The following is a 19,080-nucleotide window of genomic DNA, read 5'->3' on the forward strand; positions in this document are numbered from 1 at the left end:
ACACACATAACAGAATTAGAATTTAATAAAAAACAGTGTTATCATTTTTTTAAAAAGGCAAATTACTACTACTTCTTAATCTGCCCTGGATTGTGTTTACCACATCCTCAATTCTACTGTGCCTACCACAACAGACATTTATTCTACAGTAAACAACTTCATGTTGAATGTGCTTAATTAAGTACACTGCTTGGAATATATCATGAAATTACATGAGACTAACTAGATAGTAAATAGTATAAATACTTAAGCGAAAAAATGTGTTAAGTCCATCCATCTAAAATGTTAGGATCAGCAAAATTGCAAAGTAGAAAGCACAGCATTTCAGTTAATAAAATCTGAACACTGAGATTTCTGTACTGAAAACATCCTGTGGCTCAATATAGAAGATAGATGAAACAGAACGTAAGAACAGCAGCAGAAGAGATGAGTTGCTAAACAAAAGCAGTGGTAATATCAGGGACAAAGCAAAGAGATAAAACAAGAAATTTAAAAGACTGAATAAGTAGAATAGGTGAGTACAAATGGGTGAGTAGAATTAACATTTGTTGAATAACTACATACTTAGCTTCTGAGAAGAACACTTTCTATTTTCTTTGATTCCCAACATCTTTATGAGATAAATAATGCCCTTATTTTTACAAAAGGAGAGATTGAGTCACAAGTAAACGACTTAAATTTGTACTTACAACTTAGTTCTAACACACAAAGGCTTCCATAGCTCTAACATAGCAGAGCTCAGATCCAAATCCAGGTTTGTCAAAACCCAGTTAAACCTCTTTAACGCCCAGGTTCCTACTGGCATAAACTGAAATTTGACAGTTAATTACTCATAGACAGTGAAATTGGCTATTAATCTGTCCTTCATCTTGTCTATCCTTCATTAAACTTAAAAAAAGATTCTATTATTGGCTGGGCACGGTGGCTCATGCCTGTAATCTCAGTACTTTGGGAGGACAAGGCAGGCAGATCACCTGAGGTCAGGAGTTCAAGACCAGCCTGGCCAACATGGTGAAACACCATCTCTACTAAAAACACACAAAAAAATTAGCTGGGCTTGGTGGTGCACGCCTGTAATTCTCAGGAGACTGAGGCAGGAGAATCACTTGAACGTGGAAGGCAGAGAATCACTTGAACCTGGGAGGCAGAGGTTGCAGTGAGCCGAAATCGTGTCACTGCCCTCCAGCCTGGGCGACAAGAGTGAACAGCTGTGTCCAAAAAAAAAAAAAAAAAAAAAAGATTCTCCATTGTTACTATTAAAGTCAATCAAAACTTTGGGTGTGTTTTATAAAATTTCATTTTGTGTTTCATCTTCACGCTTAATACTAAATGCCATTATAAGTTGATGGAACAGGTTTGGCAAGAAGGGAGAATGAAATATTTATTTTATTTGAAAACACTGAGTTTGGGCTGGGCTCAGTGGCTCATGCCTGTAATCCCACCATTTTGGGAGGCCGAGATAGGTGGATCACTTGAGGTAAGGAACTCAGGACCAGCCTGCCCAACGTGGTGAAACCCCATCTCTACTAAAAATACAAAATTAGCCAGGTGTGGTGGTGCATACCTGTAATCTCAGCTACTGGGCAGGCTGAGGCGGGACTGCGCCACTGCACTCCAACCTGGGCAACAAGAGTGAAACTCTGTCTCAAAAAAAAAAAAAAAGAAAGAAAGAAAGAAAACACTGAATTTGAAGTGCTCCTAAGGTATTTGAGATAGAGAGGCCAGTCAGTAGTAAAGTATACTCTGCAATGGAGAAGGATTTGTGGGTGGAGCTAAGAAAGCTACTGGAAGTAGTTAGAATTTGGTGACTAAGAAAAGCATGCTGAGAGAGAAAAGATGTAACTTATTTAAATAGTGAATCAAAAATGCCAATATTAACCTAAGAAACTACACTTGACCCTCAGTCAGCTGGACTTAACGGTTGTGTACAAAGAACTGTGGCATTTTAATTGTGTTTTTAATTGTGTCTTAAATATAATGCAAGCTATCATGGTAAAATTTTGAGTTACTTACTAATTCCTACAAGTAAGCCAAGTACAGTTTTAATTATCTTTCCTAACTTAGGTCTAAAAAAGACAGTCAAAATTTAGGTAGGTTTTACATAAAATTCTACAGATTCAGTAAAATACACTCAGTAAAATAAACCTTTGGGGAATAAAACTTGTTATTCACTGTAATACCTTTAACACGACCTTTGTACTTTTCGCCAGGCTCAATACTAAGTGCTTTATACGGATTGTAGACAGATGTCGATAAATAACTACATAACTTTCTCTTCCTCTCTGTCTCCACATACTTAAGAATCCTGTCAGCTAGGTACAGTCAATCCCTAAGAACTGGTTCCAAAATGACAGCCCCTCTCTCTCACTCAGATACCAAAATCCACAGATGCTCAAGTCCCTTATATGAAATGGTGTCATATTTGCATATAACCTCCCCACATACTTAAAAATTATCTCTAGATTACTTATATAATCTAATACAATGTAAATGCTATGTGAATAGTTGTTATACTGTACTGTTTAGGGAATAATGACAAGAACAAAAAAGTCTGTGCAACCATCCACTTTTTTTCCTCTGAAATATTTTCAGTCCCTTGACTGAGTTCACGGGTACAGAGGATGCACTGATAACGGTATTATTTCTTCCAACTTACATAAGAAGAACTGAAACTTACAAGAGGTGGTACCAACCTGCTCAGTCACACAATTCTGGCTCTTTGTGATATAAATACACGTTTTTAGGCAATATACTAGTGGTCTCCAAACGTTTTGTACTTGCATCCATTAAGCAAAAGAAATTTGAAATACACATTCCAACATAAAATTAATACCCTATGTTCCCCATAGAAATCAAATGAAATAAAGTAAATCTAAATAGAAGTTCTCATGTTCCCTCTCTACTCACACACCCATGGACCAAGCTGCATGCCACTGTATATACTATTGTACATGTTAAAAGTTCACACAGCAACCATATAAAAGTCAGGAAATTTGGGTTTTTATTTTTTCCTTTGAATATATATTACTGAGAAGTTTGCCTTTAAAACACTGGCTTTTAATCTCCTACTCTGAAATATGCAGAGTAATAAGTGCTCACAAAACTTCTGTCTTGAGGGTTTAAACACCAAATGATTGCTCTAAGAATTTTCACAATATTACCTCAAGCCCTATTGGTTCTACAACCCTTTCTCTATCCTCGAGTCCTGTTTTCCGCAATTCCCAATTGGGATTCTTCTCCGGTTCATTTCCGTAAGAAATGAGGGCAGAGAAATGCCATCAATAAGCCTTTGAATACATGTTAATTTTTCTAGATAATACAGTTTGCATTTTCGTAAAACTGGGCTTTAATGACAAATTCGATTTCAGTGATCTTTGCATACACCCTTTAAACACACCAGTTGCTGTCTGCGAGGTATCATCAGACTCATGCTAAGAGCCACTCCCGACCCCACCTTTCCCCAGACCTCTCCCCACTTTATAGTTATTCGCCACAGCCCGGGGGAGTCTGGGGACCGCTGCCTGGGAGAACGGCCCCGAGCCGACGCCAGATTTCCCGCGGCTCAGGAGAACGGTGCCGCCTCGGAGAGCGCGCGAAGGTGCCGCCGGCCGCCCGACCCGCCCGAGGAACGGACATCCCCCGCCCAGGCCCGCAAGGACGACCACGAACACCGCCGCAGCTCAGCTGACCCTGCCTCTCCCAGGTGGCTGGGGGTCGCCAACCAAGGGGGCAGCGGGCGGAGGATGAACCCCGGAGCAAGGGAGAGCGACAGCGCGCGCCTTCACCCTACCGCCAACAATTCGAAGTCTCCCAAAGGAACCCGATCGGCGGGGCTGCCGTGGTACGACCGGCCGCTAACGCCACCCTGCGGGTGTCTCGACCTCGGCTGACCGCCGCTGGCCCGCTGGGAACCGCGCGCCTGCAGCAGGAGAAGGTAGGATCCCGGGGGCCCCGGCGCCCACCGCGGGACCAACCGCGCTTGCGCCCCGCCCTCCCTCCCTCCCTTCGGGACTCCGCCCGCGCCTGCGCAGTTCCGGGGTTTCGCGCAGCGGGCGTCTGAAAGGCCGGAAGTGCCCCTTGGCGGGCGGGGGAAGCTGGTAGGCACCCGCTGCTCCGCAGTTACCGGACGCGGGGGAGGCGAGTGATTTGCCTAAGTAAAAGGGAAAGATAACCGAGCGACCCCCGGCAACGGGTCTACGCATGCGTCCGCTGGGCAGGTTGGGCCGGCAAGGGAAAGCCGAGCGGGCCCCATTGAGGGAAAGGGGTCACTTCCCGGAAGAGGCGGGGCCGCGCGGGCCGGCGCCGGATTCGAAACGCTTCCTGGTGTTCCCGGGCCCGGCGGCTGAAACCGGGCGCTAGTCTTTGCTTGGGTAAAGAAAGAGGACTTTTCTTTTTTTTTTCTTTTGAGAAAATTCAGGAGTTTGGAGGCACAATAGTTAGGATTCAGGCCAAACTGGTAAATGACGAAGGGGCTTCTTCCAGAGCCAAGGAGGAAGGGTTGTCCGGGTAAGTCCCGCAGGACGTGGAGAGACTGCGCCGCGGAGAGACTGCGCCTCCCGGGCCCTCCCACTGGTTCCTTTGACCATCAGGGTTGGGGGCAAGCTCTTTGTTCGCTGCTCCTCCGAAAACGCGTTCAGTGACTCCCTTTGAATAAAGTATGAAGTCCGAACCGAGCCGCCAGGCCGCGACCTGGACCCTGTTTTCCACTCATGCGGGCCCTGCGGGTTACCCCGCCCCGGGAAAGCTGCTCGTTAGCCGACCGCTCGCCCTCAGCCGAAGCTGCTGGGTCCCGTTGTGCGTCCCCCGGGCATGCGATGGGGATAATTCCCACGCCTCGCTCAAAGCCGTCCCGGCGAGACCTCCCGGGTCCCCATAGGCACAGTTGAGTGTTCCCTTTTCCGTGTTAACCTTGCATTTTGGATATAGTTCTGTTATAGTAATTACCTTAAGGGATTGTAGTTGTTTATTTACAATCGTTCCTAACCCCCCCACGGTAAACTAAAGTGTAAACTCCCTAAATAAACGTCAGAATTAATGAAGTCTTACTTCCTTGGCTTAGGTTTCAGCGCCCTTCCCAACCCCACACTACCCCTTCAGTCTTTACGCAACCCTTCCCATGAATATACTGACCTAGCAGGTAACCTACGTTTCATACTCCAAAATGTTCTCTTCTGTGTGGGGAAAATAATGCATTGACTGCCACTTCACCCCACCTCCAAATAAATTGATGTTGAAATTCTGGCCTCCAGTAATGGAATTCTTTCCATCAAAGTCACTTTTTATTTCTAAAAGTAATCACATATATGTTATATCCTTACTGTGGCCCTTGCCATGGATCTACGAAAAATATGACATAGTCAAAATAGACCAAAACATCTGGCCTTGTTGTAACCAATGGGAAACACAGTTGGGAGGTCCCTACTTGCATGTCACTTGCTTCAGGTACCGTTCCTTGATTCCTAAGTGGGGACCTTTTTTCCTAAATACGACTATAGCTTGCCTTCTTACCTCTTACGCCCTGTTTATCTGCAGTCTCACCTACCCTACTAAGGTCTTTAAATGCAGAGCTGCATCTTCTTCCATTATTGTATTTCCAGCACCTATAAAGCATTCCTGTTAAATAGTAGACATTTAATAAGTATTTATTGATAAGTGTGAATTATGCCTCAATGTTTAGGCTAAATTCATACGAAAATAAAATTGAAAAAATAATTTTAAAGAACAGCATTAGTTACTGAGATTATGTGGTAAATCCCTTAAAATATAATCTTGCATTGAAAATAGTTTTCACCATTTACCAATCTTTATATGAATATATACTCATCTAAATGGAAATTGGGAAATTTAAGCATTTTCTGCTTTTCCAAAGTAAATTTTCTAATGTTTTTCCTAAAGCTGAACTAAATTGGAAAACTTGCTTTAATAAAGTGTGTATTTTTGCATCAGTTAAGCCCCTGACCTCTTTATGTTTTTTAAATTTGATTCATTAGTGAAATTAACAAGGTTCTGTGTTTTTCTCACCTCATTCAGTTTTATAATTAACCAATAAAAGCTTATTAGCGTTTAAGGAAGTTTTAGGAACTTAAATTGATTTATGGGCACCATATGGTTACATCAAAAGACTTGTTTTTGTTTTAACTGGAAGTGGATTCTTAAGTCCTTTAAGATGGACATTTATGTTCTGTTATACCAAGCAATACTTTCTGAAATAGAGTGATTTTTTTTTTTATTCCATGCTACCAGTTGGTCATGAGATTCAAATATTAGATACTAGATTACAGATATTAGAATCTTGTAATTCATCTGGTTTAATACCTGTCATTTTGTAGAAAGGTTGAATGTCTTCCCAAGGTCATACAGCTGATCAGTGGTATATTCAAAACCCAAATCCTAGGCTTTCTATCTGAAGTCCATTGCTTATAAAGTTGTTAGCTATGTGTTCTTTGTTGATTCAAATAAATAAGCTAAATAAATTGAAGCCATTAATAGATTTATAAAGTTATTTGCTATATTGTTCTTACGTCATTGGTTCATGTAAGTAGGTTTGTGTGACAGCTAGTTCTTATGAAGATGTTAGACTTCTTTTGATGTATAATATATATATTAATTGTATGAACAGATTGACATCAATATAATTATTCATTATAAAAGATTTGAGTGGGAACTCACCAAATCCCACACCAAAAAAATTTAAAATTTTACCATAGTAAAAAAATATAAAAAGCAAGATGAAATTATACATAGTTCTTGGTGTGGTATTTTTAATTTTTATTTATTTATTTTTATAGAAATGGGGTCTTACCATTTTGCCAGGCTGTTCTCAAACTCCTGGCCTTAGGTGATCCGCCTGCCTTGGCCTCCCAAAGTGCCAGGATTATAGGCATGAGCTACCATGCCCAGCCCGTGTAGTATTTTTAAATTTTACTTAATGCTGAGCCATTTTCAAATAACCTCATCACATTATGACCTCATGCAAGAACCATCTGTTCTATCTTTCAGTGTAGTTGTACTTTAATATCTTAGAAGCTATTGCATTCTGTCCTGTTTTGGAATGTTTTATGCTTTTACAGTCTTAACCATTGCTTCTTAATGTCACTTCTGAGGAATAGCTGGTGCAAAGAACATGTGATAAGGAATGGAAAACAATTGATGATGGAAACAGAGATTTGGGGTTAATTGCATTCTTTTTTTTTTTTTTTTTTTTTTTTTTTTTCTTTGAGACGGAGTCTTGCTCTGTCGCCCAGGCTGGAGTGCAGTGGCCGGATCTCAGCTCACTGCAAGCTCCGCCTCTCGGGTTCACGCTATTCTCCTGCCTCAGCCTCCGGAGTAGCTGGGACTACAGGCGCCCGCCACCTCGCCCGGCTAGTTTTTTTGTATTTTTTAGTAGAGATGGGGTTTCACCGTGTTAGCCAGGATGGTCTCGATCTCCTGACCTCGTGATCCGCCCGTCTCGGCCTCCCAAAGTGCTGGGATTACAGGCTTGAGCCACCGCACCCGGCCTAATTGCATTCTTAAAATATGATGTTCTTTCTAGTAAAATGTACGTTTCACATAATTTTCCTCTTTCAGAAGTAACCATGGTTAATCATTCTTTAAACCAGGTTCGTTTCCAACAAAAGAAATGAAATAATAACTAAATTCTAACCGTAGTAATCATGTAATATTAAAGATATTATTTATGGGAATAGTTGAAAGCCCTCTTTATCTTGCTTAGGGGTTTCCAATAATCAAATCAGTGCTGGACTTTTTTTTTTAGGCATAGCTGCCCCCCTGTTAATAATATATTTTATTAAAAGCTTTACAAAATGATCCTAATATACTTGAAATACTTAGAGGGCTGCAGTTTATAAAATCAAGAGTCTACCTTGTTGCTGTTTCATTTTTTTTACCATAACCCGCAGAAGGAATACAGTTGACATCACAGTCCTCTGTGTAAATGTGTGTTTATGTGTGCCATCGTAAACATCGCTGCACTAGGTGGCAATCTTCATTACTATTCATTTGTATATGTGTAGTCAACCAACGAAAGGAATCATTAGAAACGGGGTAGGAATGTTGAAACTTAGAACTGGAAGTTGCCAGAGAAAATACGTGCCCTGGCCAGCTCCACAGGACTAGTTCTAGGCAATCTGAAGGAAATCAGAAAATGTGAATGTCTCTTCCCTCAAAAAGCTATACTGAAGTAGTAGTTAATATTCAAGTACTTGTAAATTTGCAGAACAGTACTTTTTAATTTGACCCATGAATTCTATTTAAATTTGTCACTTAATATTTAGCCAAGAAGCAAACCATCTAAAAAGATTTCTAGTTTATTTCTCCAACTCCTAATAAATAGGGTCACATATTTTTTAACTGTTTTCTAATTTGAGAAGTAATACAGGTATGTGGTATTTTTAAAATGAAACAACACAAAGGGATATGTTTTGAAAAGTGGTTCTTGCCATCCCTGAACTAGAATCATCCCTAACATATTCATACCTGTTTTCATTTTAAAACTTGCATCCGTTTTTTTATTAGTACATGTATTTCTATCCTACTGATTTATTTGCGATATCATCTAATTTAGTTTCAATATTCCATAATTTACTTAATCAGTCCTCCATGAAGACCTGGCTGGCTCTTCTCAGTGTCTTACTATTATTATAAACAGTGTTACAGTGAATATTGTTGTATATAAATCCGTACACACCACATAACATATCTTAAATTCCTGGAAGAGATATTGCTAAACCAGAAGATAACCTGCATTTAAAATTTTGACTGCTAGGGTCAGGGTCACATTTAAATGAAATTAGAACAAAGGAATTGCCTAATTTTCTTTGATAGCAATCTATTCCAGTATGCACCGTGAGTCACAAAGGAAAGCAAAACTGTCAAGAACTTTCTTCTCGGACTTTTGGTTTAATGTGTTCTGATGGGTTAATAATTTGTCTCATTTCTCTTCATCATAATGACCTTAAGAATATATGTACCCCACTCTTTTTCCAGAATTAACCACAACTTTTCACAGTAACTGAATCAGTGCCACAATGGTACATTCAACCAGTGGGGCTTCAGGATGTGAAATAGACAATATTAGTTCTGGGTCACTGTTACTACCAAATACTTCCTTGACCCTTTAAGTCTGTATATTTTTATCTGTAAAGTGACATCCATGGATGTCACTGTACACTTCATAGAAATGAGTACACAGAATAATACTCATGGCAGGGCTGGGTGCGGTGGCTCATGCCTATAGTTCCAGCACTTTGGGAGGCTGAGGCAGGCAGATCACTTGAACCTGGGAGGCAGAGGTTGCAGTGAGCCGAGATCTCGCCTCTGCACTCCAGCCAGGGTGACAGAGCGAGACCCTGTCTCAAAAAAAAAAAAAAAAGAAATAATACTTGCAGCACCACTGGCCACACTGTAAAATTCAGGTTCAGAAAAACAGGGTAAGTCACAGACAGCAACCCTTCCAGCATTTATTTTCTTTGCATCCATGTGCAATTTGAGAAAATTTACTTTTAGAAAGAACTCTGTTAAAGATACAGACGATACAGTACTTTTTATTCAGAAAGTTTCTGCATAAAGGTGATAGTCTTTTGACTTAATATATTCTTGTCTCCTACGTTGTGTTTTTGGAATGAATTAAGATCATTATTTAGAGGATAATAATCTGGGTTATATTTGTGTCATCAGATTGAATTTTCATTGCACATGCTACATAATGTCAATTATTATAACCAAATAATAACAAAGGGAAAGAAAACCAAATATGGATGAATAATAAGGAAAAGCTGGCCTATAGAAAATACCAAACCAGGTAACAGTAGCAAAGTTTAAGCCAATGTTGTTTTTAAAATGTCATGTACGTGGAAAAACATTTAACTTTAGTTTTCTTTGGGTGGTGGTTAAAAGTTATAAGTGATTAAAAGTTTTTTTTATTTTTCTGCAGTGAACATGATGTGACCTTGCAATTTAAAAAGCCAACGCCCTTTTAAGAAAGATATGTCTATGAGTAGTCCTCCAACTTCATTTTCTCTCGTTTCTTCTTCCCTCACTTTTCTAAGTTTTTCTTCATTAACCTCATTTTTCTTTAGCTTGTTTGCATGCTTTCTTGCTTTTGTGTTTTTGTTTTTCCTGGGTATGATAGAGAATTAGTCCCACTCTCCAAGTATGTAAATCAAGGAGTGAATTTTCAAGTAGACAAAAATGATGTACAGCATCCTTGCGTTCTCCACCCATCTCTGCATTTGTTAGCTCTTGTTTTTAGCTGGGAAAAAGCCAGTTACCACCATTTTAACGTTTCAGGTGTTCTTCATTCATTTTGAAAAGCTGACTGATTAAAGAAATAAGGATAATCCTCTATGAATTATCCTGAACTGACTTATAATATATTGTTTGAATCCCTGTTATCACCTTCTGTTTCTTTAACAATATTTTGTAAAGTGTGTTTCACATAACAGCAGATAATCACCAGAATGGGAGTGAATGACTTGTGGCAAATTTTGGAGCCTGTTAAGCAACACATTCCCTTGCGTAATCTTGGTGGGAAAACCATTGCAGTTGATCTGAGTCTCTGGGTGTGTGAGGCACAGACGGTCAAAAAAATGATGGGCAGCGTCGTGAAGCCCCACCTCAGGTATAGTGAAAGTTCTTGGTGTCTTGATTTTGTTTCACCTTTTTTTCTTTTGTTGTTGTTATTCTTTTATGTTTTGAGGTTTCAAGATCTATTTAACATGTGTAGATTCACTATCTTTATATTAAGGACTCAGATTTGTACCTCATACCCTTTGAGCTCCAGATTCACATATCTATCTCCTACTTAATGTATCCACTAGGATGCTTCAGATACTAAAAGCCAGAGATTTGGGAGACATTTTCTCCCTATTCTACTTCTCTCCACATCAGTAAGTCTTGCTAGTTCTACCTCCAAAATATACTTTGTGTTCACAAACTTATCTCAGTGTCCAGAGACACCCAACCACCTCAGTCTATGCCGACCTCATCTCTCATCTGTACTCCTGAAGTGCCATCTTCACTAGTTTCTTGCTCTTGGCCTCCCCTACCTCAAACCATTTTCCACATAGCAATTAGAATAATCATAAATCTCTGTTGCTTAAAAATATTCAGTGGTTTGGCTGGGTGCAGTGGCTCACGCCTGTAATCCCAGCACTTTGGGAGGCCGAGGTGGGTGGATCACGAGGTCAGGAATTTGAGACCAGCCTGGCCAAGATGGAGAAACCCCGTCTCTACTAAAAATAAAAAAATTAGCTGGGTGTGGTGGCGGGTGCCTGTAATCCCAGCTACTTGGGATGCTGAGGCAGGAGAATCACTTGAACCTGGGAGGCGGAGGTTGCAGTGAGCCAGAGGTTGCAGTGAGCCGAGATCACGCCACTGCACTCTAGCCTGGGCAACAGAGTGAGACTCCGTCTCAAAAAAAAAAAAAAAAAAATCAGTGTTTTTGGCCAGGCACAGTGGCTCACACTTGTATTCCTAGCATTTTGTGAGGCTGAGATGGGCGGATTATTTGAGCTCAGGAGTTCAAGACCAGCCTGGGCAACATGGTGAAACCCCATCTCTACAAAAAATACAGAAAGTTAGCCGGACATGGTGTCACACACCTGTAGTCCCAACTACTTGGGGACTGAGGCGAGAAGATCACTTGAGCCAGGAGGTTAAGGCTGCACTGAGACGAGATCATGCCACTGCACTCCAACCTGAGTAACAGAGTGAGACTCTTGTCAAAGAAAAAAAAAAGTGGTTTTCCACTCTAATTAAAACCTTAAGTAAAATGTTATTACATTAAAGTTTTTGATACTAATGTTCTTGCCTTTATGTTATACTATTTTGACTTTTACTGTGAGCGTATGATGATTAATATATTACTAATTTATATATTTTAGGAACTTATTTTTTCGTATCTCATATTTAACACAAATGGATGTAAAACTGGTGTTTGTTATGGAAGGGGAACCACCAAAGCTGAAAGCTGATGTCATAAGCAAGAGGAATCAGACTCGGTATGGGTCTTCTGGAAAATCGTGGTCTCAGAAAACAGGGAGATCACATTTTAAATCAGTCTTAAGAGAGGTGAGCATTCAGATTTCATTCAGTAATTCTGATTTGATTTAAAGGGTACATTTTACTCTTAATAGTTTGTCATCTTTTATACTTATTAATTTTATTGTGACTAGCCAGCCAATGTGCATAGAGAGAAGAGCTTATTTTTTAGAGTGAAATTGACCTGAGTTTCATTCCTGGCACTGGCATATAGAAACTCTGAGACATTGAGCAAAATTTATAACCTATCTCTACCTTGTATGTTATCTTGTGAAATGACAACAGCAATACTCAGCTGGGATGAGATAAAAATAAGAGAAAGTATATCCAAAGCAACTAGTACATAGCAGGAACTTGATCATATTACCTTTTATAACACCTTCAGGACTTAAAGAATTCCCAGAATACATGAGATCTCATTAATTCGCACTTCACTCATTCAGAATTCATGATAGTTCATATACAGAATACATGTTTGGCTTCCCTTAGGGCTTGTAATTTTAAAAACTAATTATTGTTACATTACTATGTATTCTTTGTATGTTACTTTAATATTGCTATATTTTATATTTGTATAAAACTTAAGAAAGAAATCACCTATAATATATAATTAAAATAGGAAGGTTTTTTTTTGTCTGTGTGTTGTTTTTGTTTTTGTTTTTTTTTTTTTTTGAGAAGTAGTCTTGCTCTGTCGCCAGGCTGGAGTGCAGTGGCGCGATCTCCGCTCACTGCAGGCTCCACCTCCCGGGTTCTCGCCATTCTCCTGCCTCAGCTTCCCGAGTAGCTGGGACTACAGGCACCCACCACCACACCCAGCTATTTTTTTTGTGTGTTTTTTAGTAGAAACAGGGTTTCACCATGTTAGCTAGGATGGTCTTCATCTCCTGACTTTGTGATCCACCCGCCTCCCAAAGTGCTGGGCCTGTAGGCGTGCACCACAGCGCCCAGCCTTTTTTGTCTGTTTTCAAGTGTGTGTAAAGAGTTGTAGTGGTACACATGATTTTTAACCTGGCCTTTTCACTTAATGCTTCATGTTGTCATATCTCCCTTTTGTCACATTCTAGTCGAAATCATAACTTGTAGTGATTGTGCAACATGTATGAAGCTATGAATCATACCCCCGATTGTATATGTCATTTACTTTTTTAGTTTTTCTCTACTATACATGAAAGTGTAATGAACATTTTTTGTGTATATAATGTTTTCTTGTGATTTGAAATTTTAGATAAAATTACCCAATGTTGGATGGATGGGTCAAAGTTTTGGAATGATTTTATTGCTCTTGCTGGTTAATTTCTGCTAATACAGATGTCAGAGAAGCAGTGTCAGTGCATTCACAAGAACATTGGATGTTAGGAGGCTTGTCTTTATAATATTTAGTGTGCAACAACAAAGATATTTAATATGCATTTGTCTTTTAATAGTAACGTTAAACATTTCACCTATTTTTAGTCCCCCTTTGGGTAATGGCTATCATGTCCTTCACCCACTACCTCTTGAGGTTTTAATTTTTCTTTTGTGCAAGTTCTTTATGTTTTAAGGATATAAGCTTTTATCATATTTGCTTTGAATTTGTTTTTCTTTTTAATTTTAGTTAAAAATAATTATGCCATTTTTCTCCTCGTCTGAAATTTTATTTTCTACGCTTACGTTTAAAAATAGTTTTCAATTAGTGAATATTCCACTTCAATGACTATCAGCAGTTGAAGAAAATATCTGTGCTGAGTTCTAATTACTTCTTGTATAATCAGTTCCTGGAAATATTCATGGTCCTCAATCTTAGAGTGTTAAAGAACCAGCATAAAAAGAGATGTCCATGTCTTCTTAAGAAAATTGCTCCATTCCTGTTTCTTTATTGCTGCAGTAATTACGGTGTTCTTAGGCATTTTGTGTCAGTTCAGTATTGCCTATTCGTCATTTTTATATTTCTATACTCTTCAGTTACTAGGCCCTGCTTCCTCCTAATCCACTGCCATCTTTTGGGTATTAGCATGAAAAGCACAAATTAGTCCTCCTCCAGTACCACTTCCACTCCACATGGTAGAGATATAGAGTGGGAAAAATTGCAACAGCCTTATAGGAAATTCTGTGCTGGTTCTTTGAAAAAAATTGAAGTGGCAAATAGTATAAGAAGTTGAAATAACTGTATTATGCAAGGCTACTTTTTACCTAGGGGTAAGGTGGAAGCAACACTGTCACAAAACTGTCTCTGTAAATTCACAGGGCCAGCGTCCTGAAAAGCAATATTTTTCAACATAGTACTTTGACTTTTTGAACCTTGTCCATCTTGGTGGATAGAGGTATTTATTATGTGATGTGGCATGGAAGTCAAAGCAAGAGATGATGTTTATTCTGTCAGTCTCTAGAAACTACTAAGTAGGCCGGGCGCGGTGGCTCAAGCCTGTAATCCCAGCACTTTGGGAGGCCGAGACGGGCGGATCACGAGGTCAGGAGATCGAGACCATCCTGGCTAACACGGTGAAACCCCGTCTCTACCAAAAAAATACAAAAAACTAGCCGGGCGAGGTGGCGGGCGCCTGTAGTCCCAGCTACTCGGGAGGCTGAGGCAGGAGAATGGCGTGAACCCAGGAGGCGGAGCTTGCAGTGAGCTGAGATCCAGCCACTGCACTCCAGCCTGGGCGACAGAGCGAGACTCCGTCTCAAAAAAAAAAAAAAAAAAAAAAAAGAAACTACTAAGTAGCCTTTTCTCCCCACCATACTCAGTAGTCCCTGATAGAGAATGATACATGACAAAAAGGAATGGTGTATGACAAGAAAGAAGGAACTAGGCTATAAGGCTACTAGACTACTAGCTACCCAGCTGGGTTAAAATCATAAACCAAAGGAAACTCACCGCAAATTATTTGTGCATCAGCATAATGATGTAATCATTCTGCACAAACATTTGTTTTCCTAGGAGGACACTGACAGCTGACTCCTCCACAGTTTCCCACAATATGAGAATTTCATTGTACAGAGAAGGCAAGATGAGAAAAAGATGCAAACATTAAAATTCAAGCCAAAACTGTATGATAGCATCTTCTTTGGAAGTATGCATATTGGGTTGACCATCATGTGAGAAAAATTATTGAAGTTTTGTAGATGTAATTTTTTTTTTTTTTTTTTTTTTTTTTGAGACGGAAGTCTCGCTCTGTCACCCAGGCTGTAGTGCAATGGTGCGATCTCGGCTTACTGCAACCTCCACCTCCCGGGTTCAAGTGATTTTCTTGCCTCAGCCTCCCAAGTAGCTGGGATTACAGGCATGCACCACCATGCCCAGCTAATTTTTTTATTTTTAGTAGAGACGGGGTTTCACCATGTTGGCCAGGATGGTCTCAATCTATTGACCTCGTGATCTGCCCACCTCGGCCTCCCAAAGTGCTGGGATTACAGGCGTGAGCCACCGCACCGGCTCTTTGTAGATGTAAATCTTAATGTGATTAATTATTAAAGATATTTTCAGAATCTGACAATAGCAATGAAATGTGAAGATGGATTACTTTGTAATTTACATTAAAATCTTAATTTTTTATTACAGAAAAATTTAAATCAACACAAAAGTAACCCATTACCAATCTTAAACCGTTATCTTGGCTCATCTTGTTTCATCTATTCCCCTACCCACACATCATTTTGAAGCAAATCCTAGACATAATATTGTATCGTTCCCAGTATTTCATCTTTTCTAAAAGATGATTCCTTAAAAAAAAAGAAACATAACCACAATGTAATTTTTATTAGCATACCTAAAAGTTTGGCAGTTCATTCCTTAAAGCCCTCAAATATTGTCATTATTCAAATTTCCAAGTGTTTCTTAAATATCGTAATTTTTAAAACACCAAAATGGCTACTATTAATATTTGTAATACAGAAATACGTTTAATAGTAAACAAATGAGCAGTGAAAACATGCTCTAACATCTTGCTTTTTGTTTTCAGTGCCTCGATATGCTCGAATGCTTAGGAATCCCCTGGGTTCAGGCTGCTGGGGAAGCTGAAGCCATGTGTGCTTATCTCAATGCTGGTGGTCATGTCGATGGCTGCCTCACCAATGATGGCGATACTTTCCTTTATGGGGCCCAGACTGTTTACAGGAATTTCACTATGAATACAAAGGTGTTTATTTTCTTTCTCTTTTTCAGCATTTGTTTACGAACTACCTTTTTTAAAGGGCTGATTAAATGAAATAGTAGATATAAAGTGCCTACTGTAATGCCTTGCACATAGCAATTGCTAAATAAAATGTTTACTATTATTAAAAATCATTGCCACGTAGTTCATTGTCTTCAAAATATGGATTTATCTCATAAGAACTTGACTTGTTTGTTTCACATGGTTTGATTCTAAATTATTTTCAAAAATACATCATGAATTGCGTATGGAAATGTGTTGCTTTGATCCTGAATTTCCAGTTTAGTATTTTATCCTCAGAAATACCTCCAAATATGCAAAGAGAGAGAGAGATAAAGATGTTCACTGTAGCATTGTTAGTAATTACAAGAATTTGGCAAGCAACCCAAGTGTTCATTGATAGGGACATGGTTAAATACTTCACACTTACTGGTTCCCAGTTGGCGAGATACCACCGGGAGACATTTTGGTTGTAACAGTTCAGGCTTGGGCAAAGGAGACTATAGATATGTGGTGGCTTGGTGCCAACCAAACTAAACCTTCTGCCAGACATTTCTGTTATCCCTCCCAAAATGCTAATATTAGCACCCCCATTGAGAAACACTGTTTCAGAGTCCATATGATGTAATACAGTGCAGTCATTGTAAAGGCTATTATTGACATAAAAGATATCCAGACATATTAATGTTGGAAAATGTCTCAAAATAGTATTTTTATATAATCCTACTTTTACTTAATGTAATTAACAATAAATATTCATATATATGTATCAAAGAAGATGGTTTTTTGGAATAATATGTACCAAGCTATTAATGATAGTTTAGGCAGTGCAATTACAGGGAATGTTTACTTTCTATAATATATATATGTTACAGTGTTTTATTTTGTAAGATGGAAATGTACATTTTTTAGACACCAGAGAGCAATAAAATGGAAAAAAATTGGCTAACATAGTTATTTTTAAACCATTTTTGAAACTACAACTTTATTTCCATATATTGAAATGTCAGATTCTATAAATGTCAGATTCTATAATGATCAGGATAGTTTTCTTATATAAATTTTTTGGAATAAATAAGCTTTTTTTCTTTTTTGAGACATAGTCTCACTGTATCACCCAGGCTGAAATGCAGTGGTGTGATTTCAGCTCACTGCAACCTCCTCCTCCCAGATTCAAGTAATTCTTGTGCCTCAGCCTCCCGAGTAACTGGGACTGCAGGCACGTGCTACCACGCCTGGTTAACTTTTTTGTATTTTTAGTAGAGATGGGGTTTCACCATGTTAGCCAGGCTGGTCTCAAACTCCTGACCTCAAGTGATCCGCCCACCTTGGCCTCTCCAAGTGCTGGGATTACAGGCATGAACCACCGCGCCCAGCCTGGAATAATTAAACATTTAAAGATAACACTGACAAATTATTTTTGTAATGTTGTTTAATGTATAAATATGTACTTTTTAAGGATTAAACTAAATCTGTTCTTTCTTTAGGACCCACATGTTGACTGTTACACAATGTCAACTATCAAGAGTAAACTAGGTTTGGACAGAGATGCTCTGGTTGGATTAGCAATACTTCTTGGTTGTGATTATCTCCCAAAGGTAAGCTGAAATTGTCATATTTACTTGCTATTCATAAGTCTTTTTTCGTCCTTATGTGCTGTATAAATATGAATATAATATGGCTATATGATTAAAAATTGAATTTAAAATATAATTTCAGGCGTAATAAGCTATTCAGTGACTAAAATAATCAGCATTTCAGATGGCACTAAAAAGCTGACTTGTGACACTTAATATTATAAGCAAGAATAGAATAATGTAGTACCACAGCTTGAATCTCAGTAAACCGTTATTCTAGATTAAGAGATTCACATTTATGTTTGACTATCTTTTTAAATAAATATAGGAGTTATTCTTTTCTTGTATTATGCCATTGTTAGTTTCTTTCACCCTTTTTTCTATTTTTTAGTTTTCTGTATTCTTTGTGCACATGCTCAATGCTATTACTGTTGCTAATTCATGTGATCACTGGGATAAGCCATTCATATTTCCATGCCTCTCAGCGTTGTGCTGGGTTTTGTTCATGGAAATATTTTATTTATATCTTAAGATGCACAATCTAGTGCTCTGTAACAAATAGGTATAACAGGTGAGTGATGAGTTAAGTATTATGAGAATAATCCCATTTTCTTTAATGTAGTGTTTAAAAATATAAAATGACTGGTATTGTAGGTCTTACTATGTAGTTCCCTTATTATGTTTGCACTGATTATTTCTACAGCCTTACAAATCCCTCATTTTACCTCTATTGCCAAGAGAAGTATAAAGAAGAATGACATGTATTTTTTTTTCCATCTAAGCTCAGGAGAAAGGAAAATATAGTAGGATAATAAAATTATTAAGCCTAATTTATAATTTATATCATCAAAGAACTTTTTTTAAACTCTTAGGAAAAGAAAGCAGGAGGAAAGAAACTTTTAAATACCACAAACCATTATTTTGTTGTAATTCTCCTTCTAAAATAGAAGACTATTTCCTAAATAAAATTATATCATAATTAAAATCTATAAACAGCCCAATGTTTAATTTAAGAAAAAATTTGCTGACTTGAACTCACAGAAACCAGCTTTAGCTACAGTGGTGTTCAAATTATGTGTTAGCCATAGCTATATTGACCTTTTGTGTTTTTTAAAACCATAACTGCTATGTGTTTACATTGTTCGGAATATTAAATGTTCATGTAATTAAATGAACTTGCTTTTTCCTGATTACAAACATAGAGTTAGGTTAAATTAAAATATTATCCAAATAATTAACATAGTAAATGAAAGCCCTCTAAAATGATGACCCTCCCTTCCCTAAAATAAACACCATCAGTGGTTTGGTATATAACTCTCTGAATTTTTTAT

General features: G+C 38.5%; 3 protein-coding genes across 9 annotated transcripts in view; 2 read left to right on the forward strand and 1 right to left on the reverse strand.

Moving 5' to 3' along the window:
- Positions 1-3,994, reverse strand: part of SMC6 (structural maintenance of chromosomes 6) — an 88,035-nt gene extending 84,041 nt beyond the window's left edge. For 2 of the 3 annotated variants that reach the window (XR_004054311.1, XM_030921041.1), the window contains exon 1: positions 3,791-3,945. The gene's annotated coding sequence lies outside the window, so the exon portion shown is untranslated. Of the gene's footprint in view, positions 1-3,790 lie in introns of all 3 variants that reach the window. The other variant, XM_010354839.2, reaches the window with a different exon arrangement.
- Positions 3,419-5,945, forward strand: LOC115894246. Its single transcript, XM_030921046.1, has one exon. It carries the CDS (start codon positions 3,429-3,431, stop codon positions 3,888-3,890), a length of 462 nt encoding a protein of 153 aa, XP_030776906.1. The 5' UTR covers positions 3,419-3,428; the 3' UTR covers positions 3,891-5,945.
- GEN1 (GEN1 Holliday junction 5' flap endonuclease) overlaps positions 4,324-19,080 on the forward strand; it is a 31,835-nt gene continuing 17,078 nt past the window's right edge. Inside the window, exons 1-5 of one of the 5 annotated variants that reach the window (XM_030921043.1) lie at positions 4,324-4,506; positions 10,429-10,621; positions 11,886-12,072; positions 15,981-16,157; positions 17,660-17,770. In XM_030921043.1, coding sequence (XP_030776903.1) covers positions 10,461-10,621; positions 11,886-12,072; positions 15,981-16,157; positions 17,660-17,770 — 636 coding nt within the window. In that variant the 5' untranslated portion in view covers positions 4,324-4,506; positions 10,429-10,460. Of the gene's footprint in view, positions 4,507-7,613; positions 10,622-11,885; positions 12,073-15,980; positions 16,158-17,659; positions 17,771-19,080 lie in introns of those variants that run through there. The other 4 variants (XM_010354838.2, XM_030921044.1, XM_030921042.1 and 1 more) reach the window with 4 other exon arrangements.

The sequence above is a fragment of the Rhinopithecus roxellana genome, chromosome 17 (genome assembly GCF_007565055.1).
Source record: "Rhinopithecus roxellana isolate Shanxi Qingling chromosome 17, ASM756505v1, whole genome shotgun sequence".
Classification (NCBI taxonomy): domain Eukaryota; kingdom Metazoa; phylum Chordata; class Mammalia; order Primates; family Cercopithecidae; genus Rhinopithecus; species Rhinopithecus roxellana.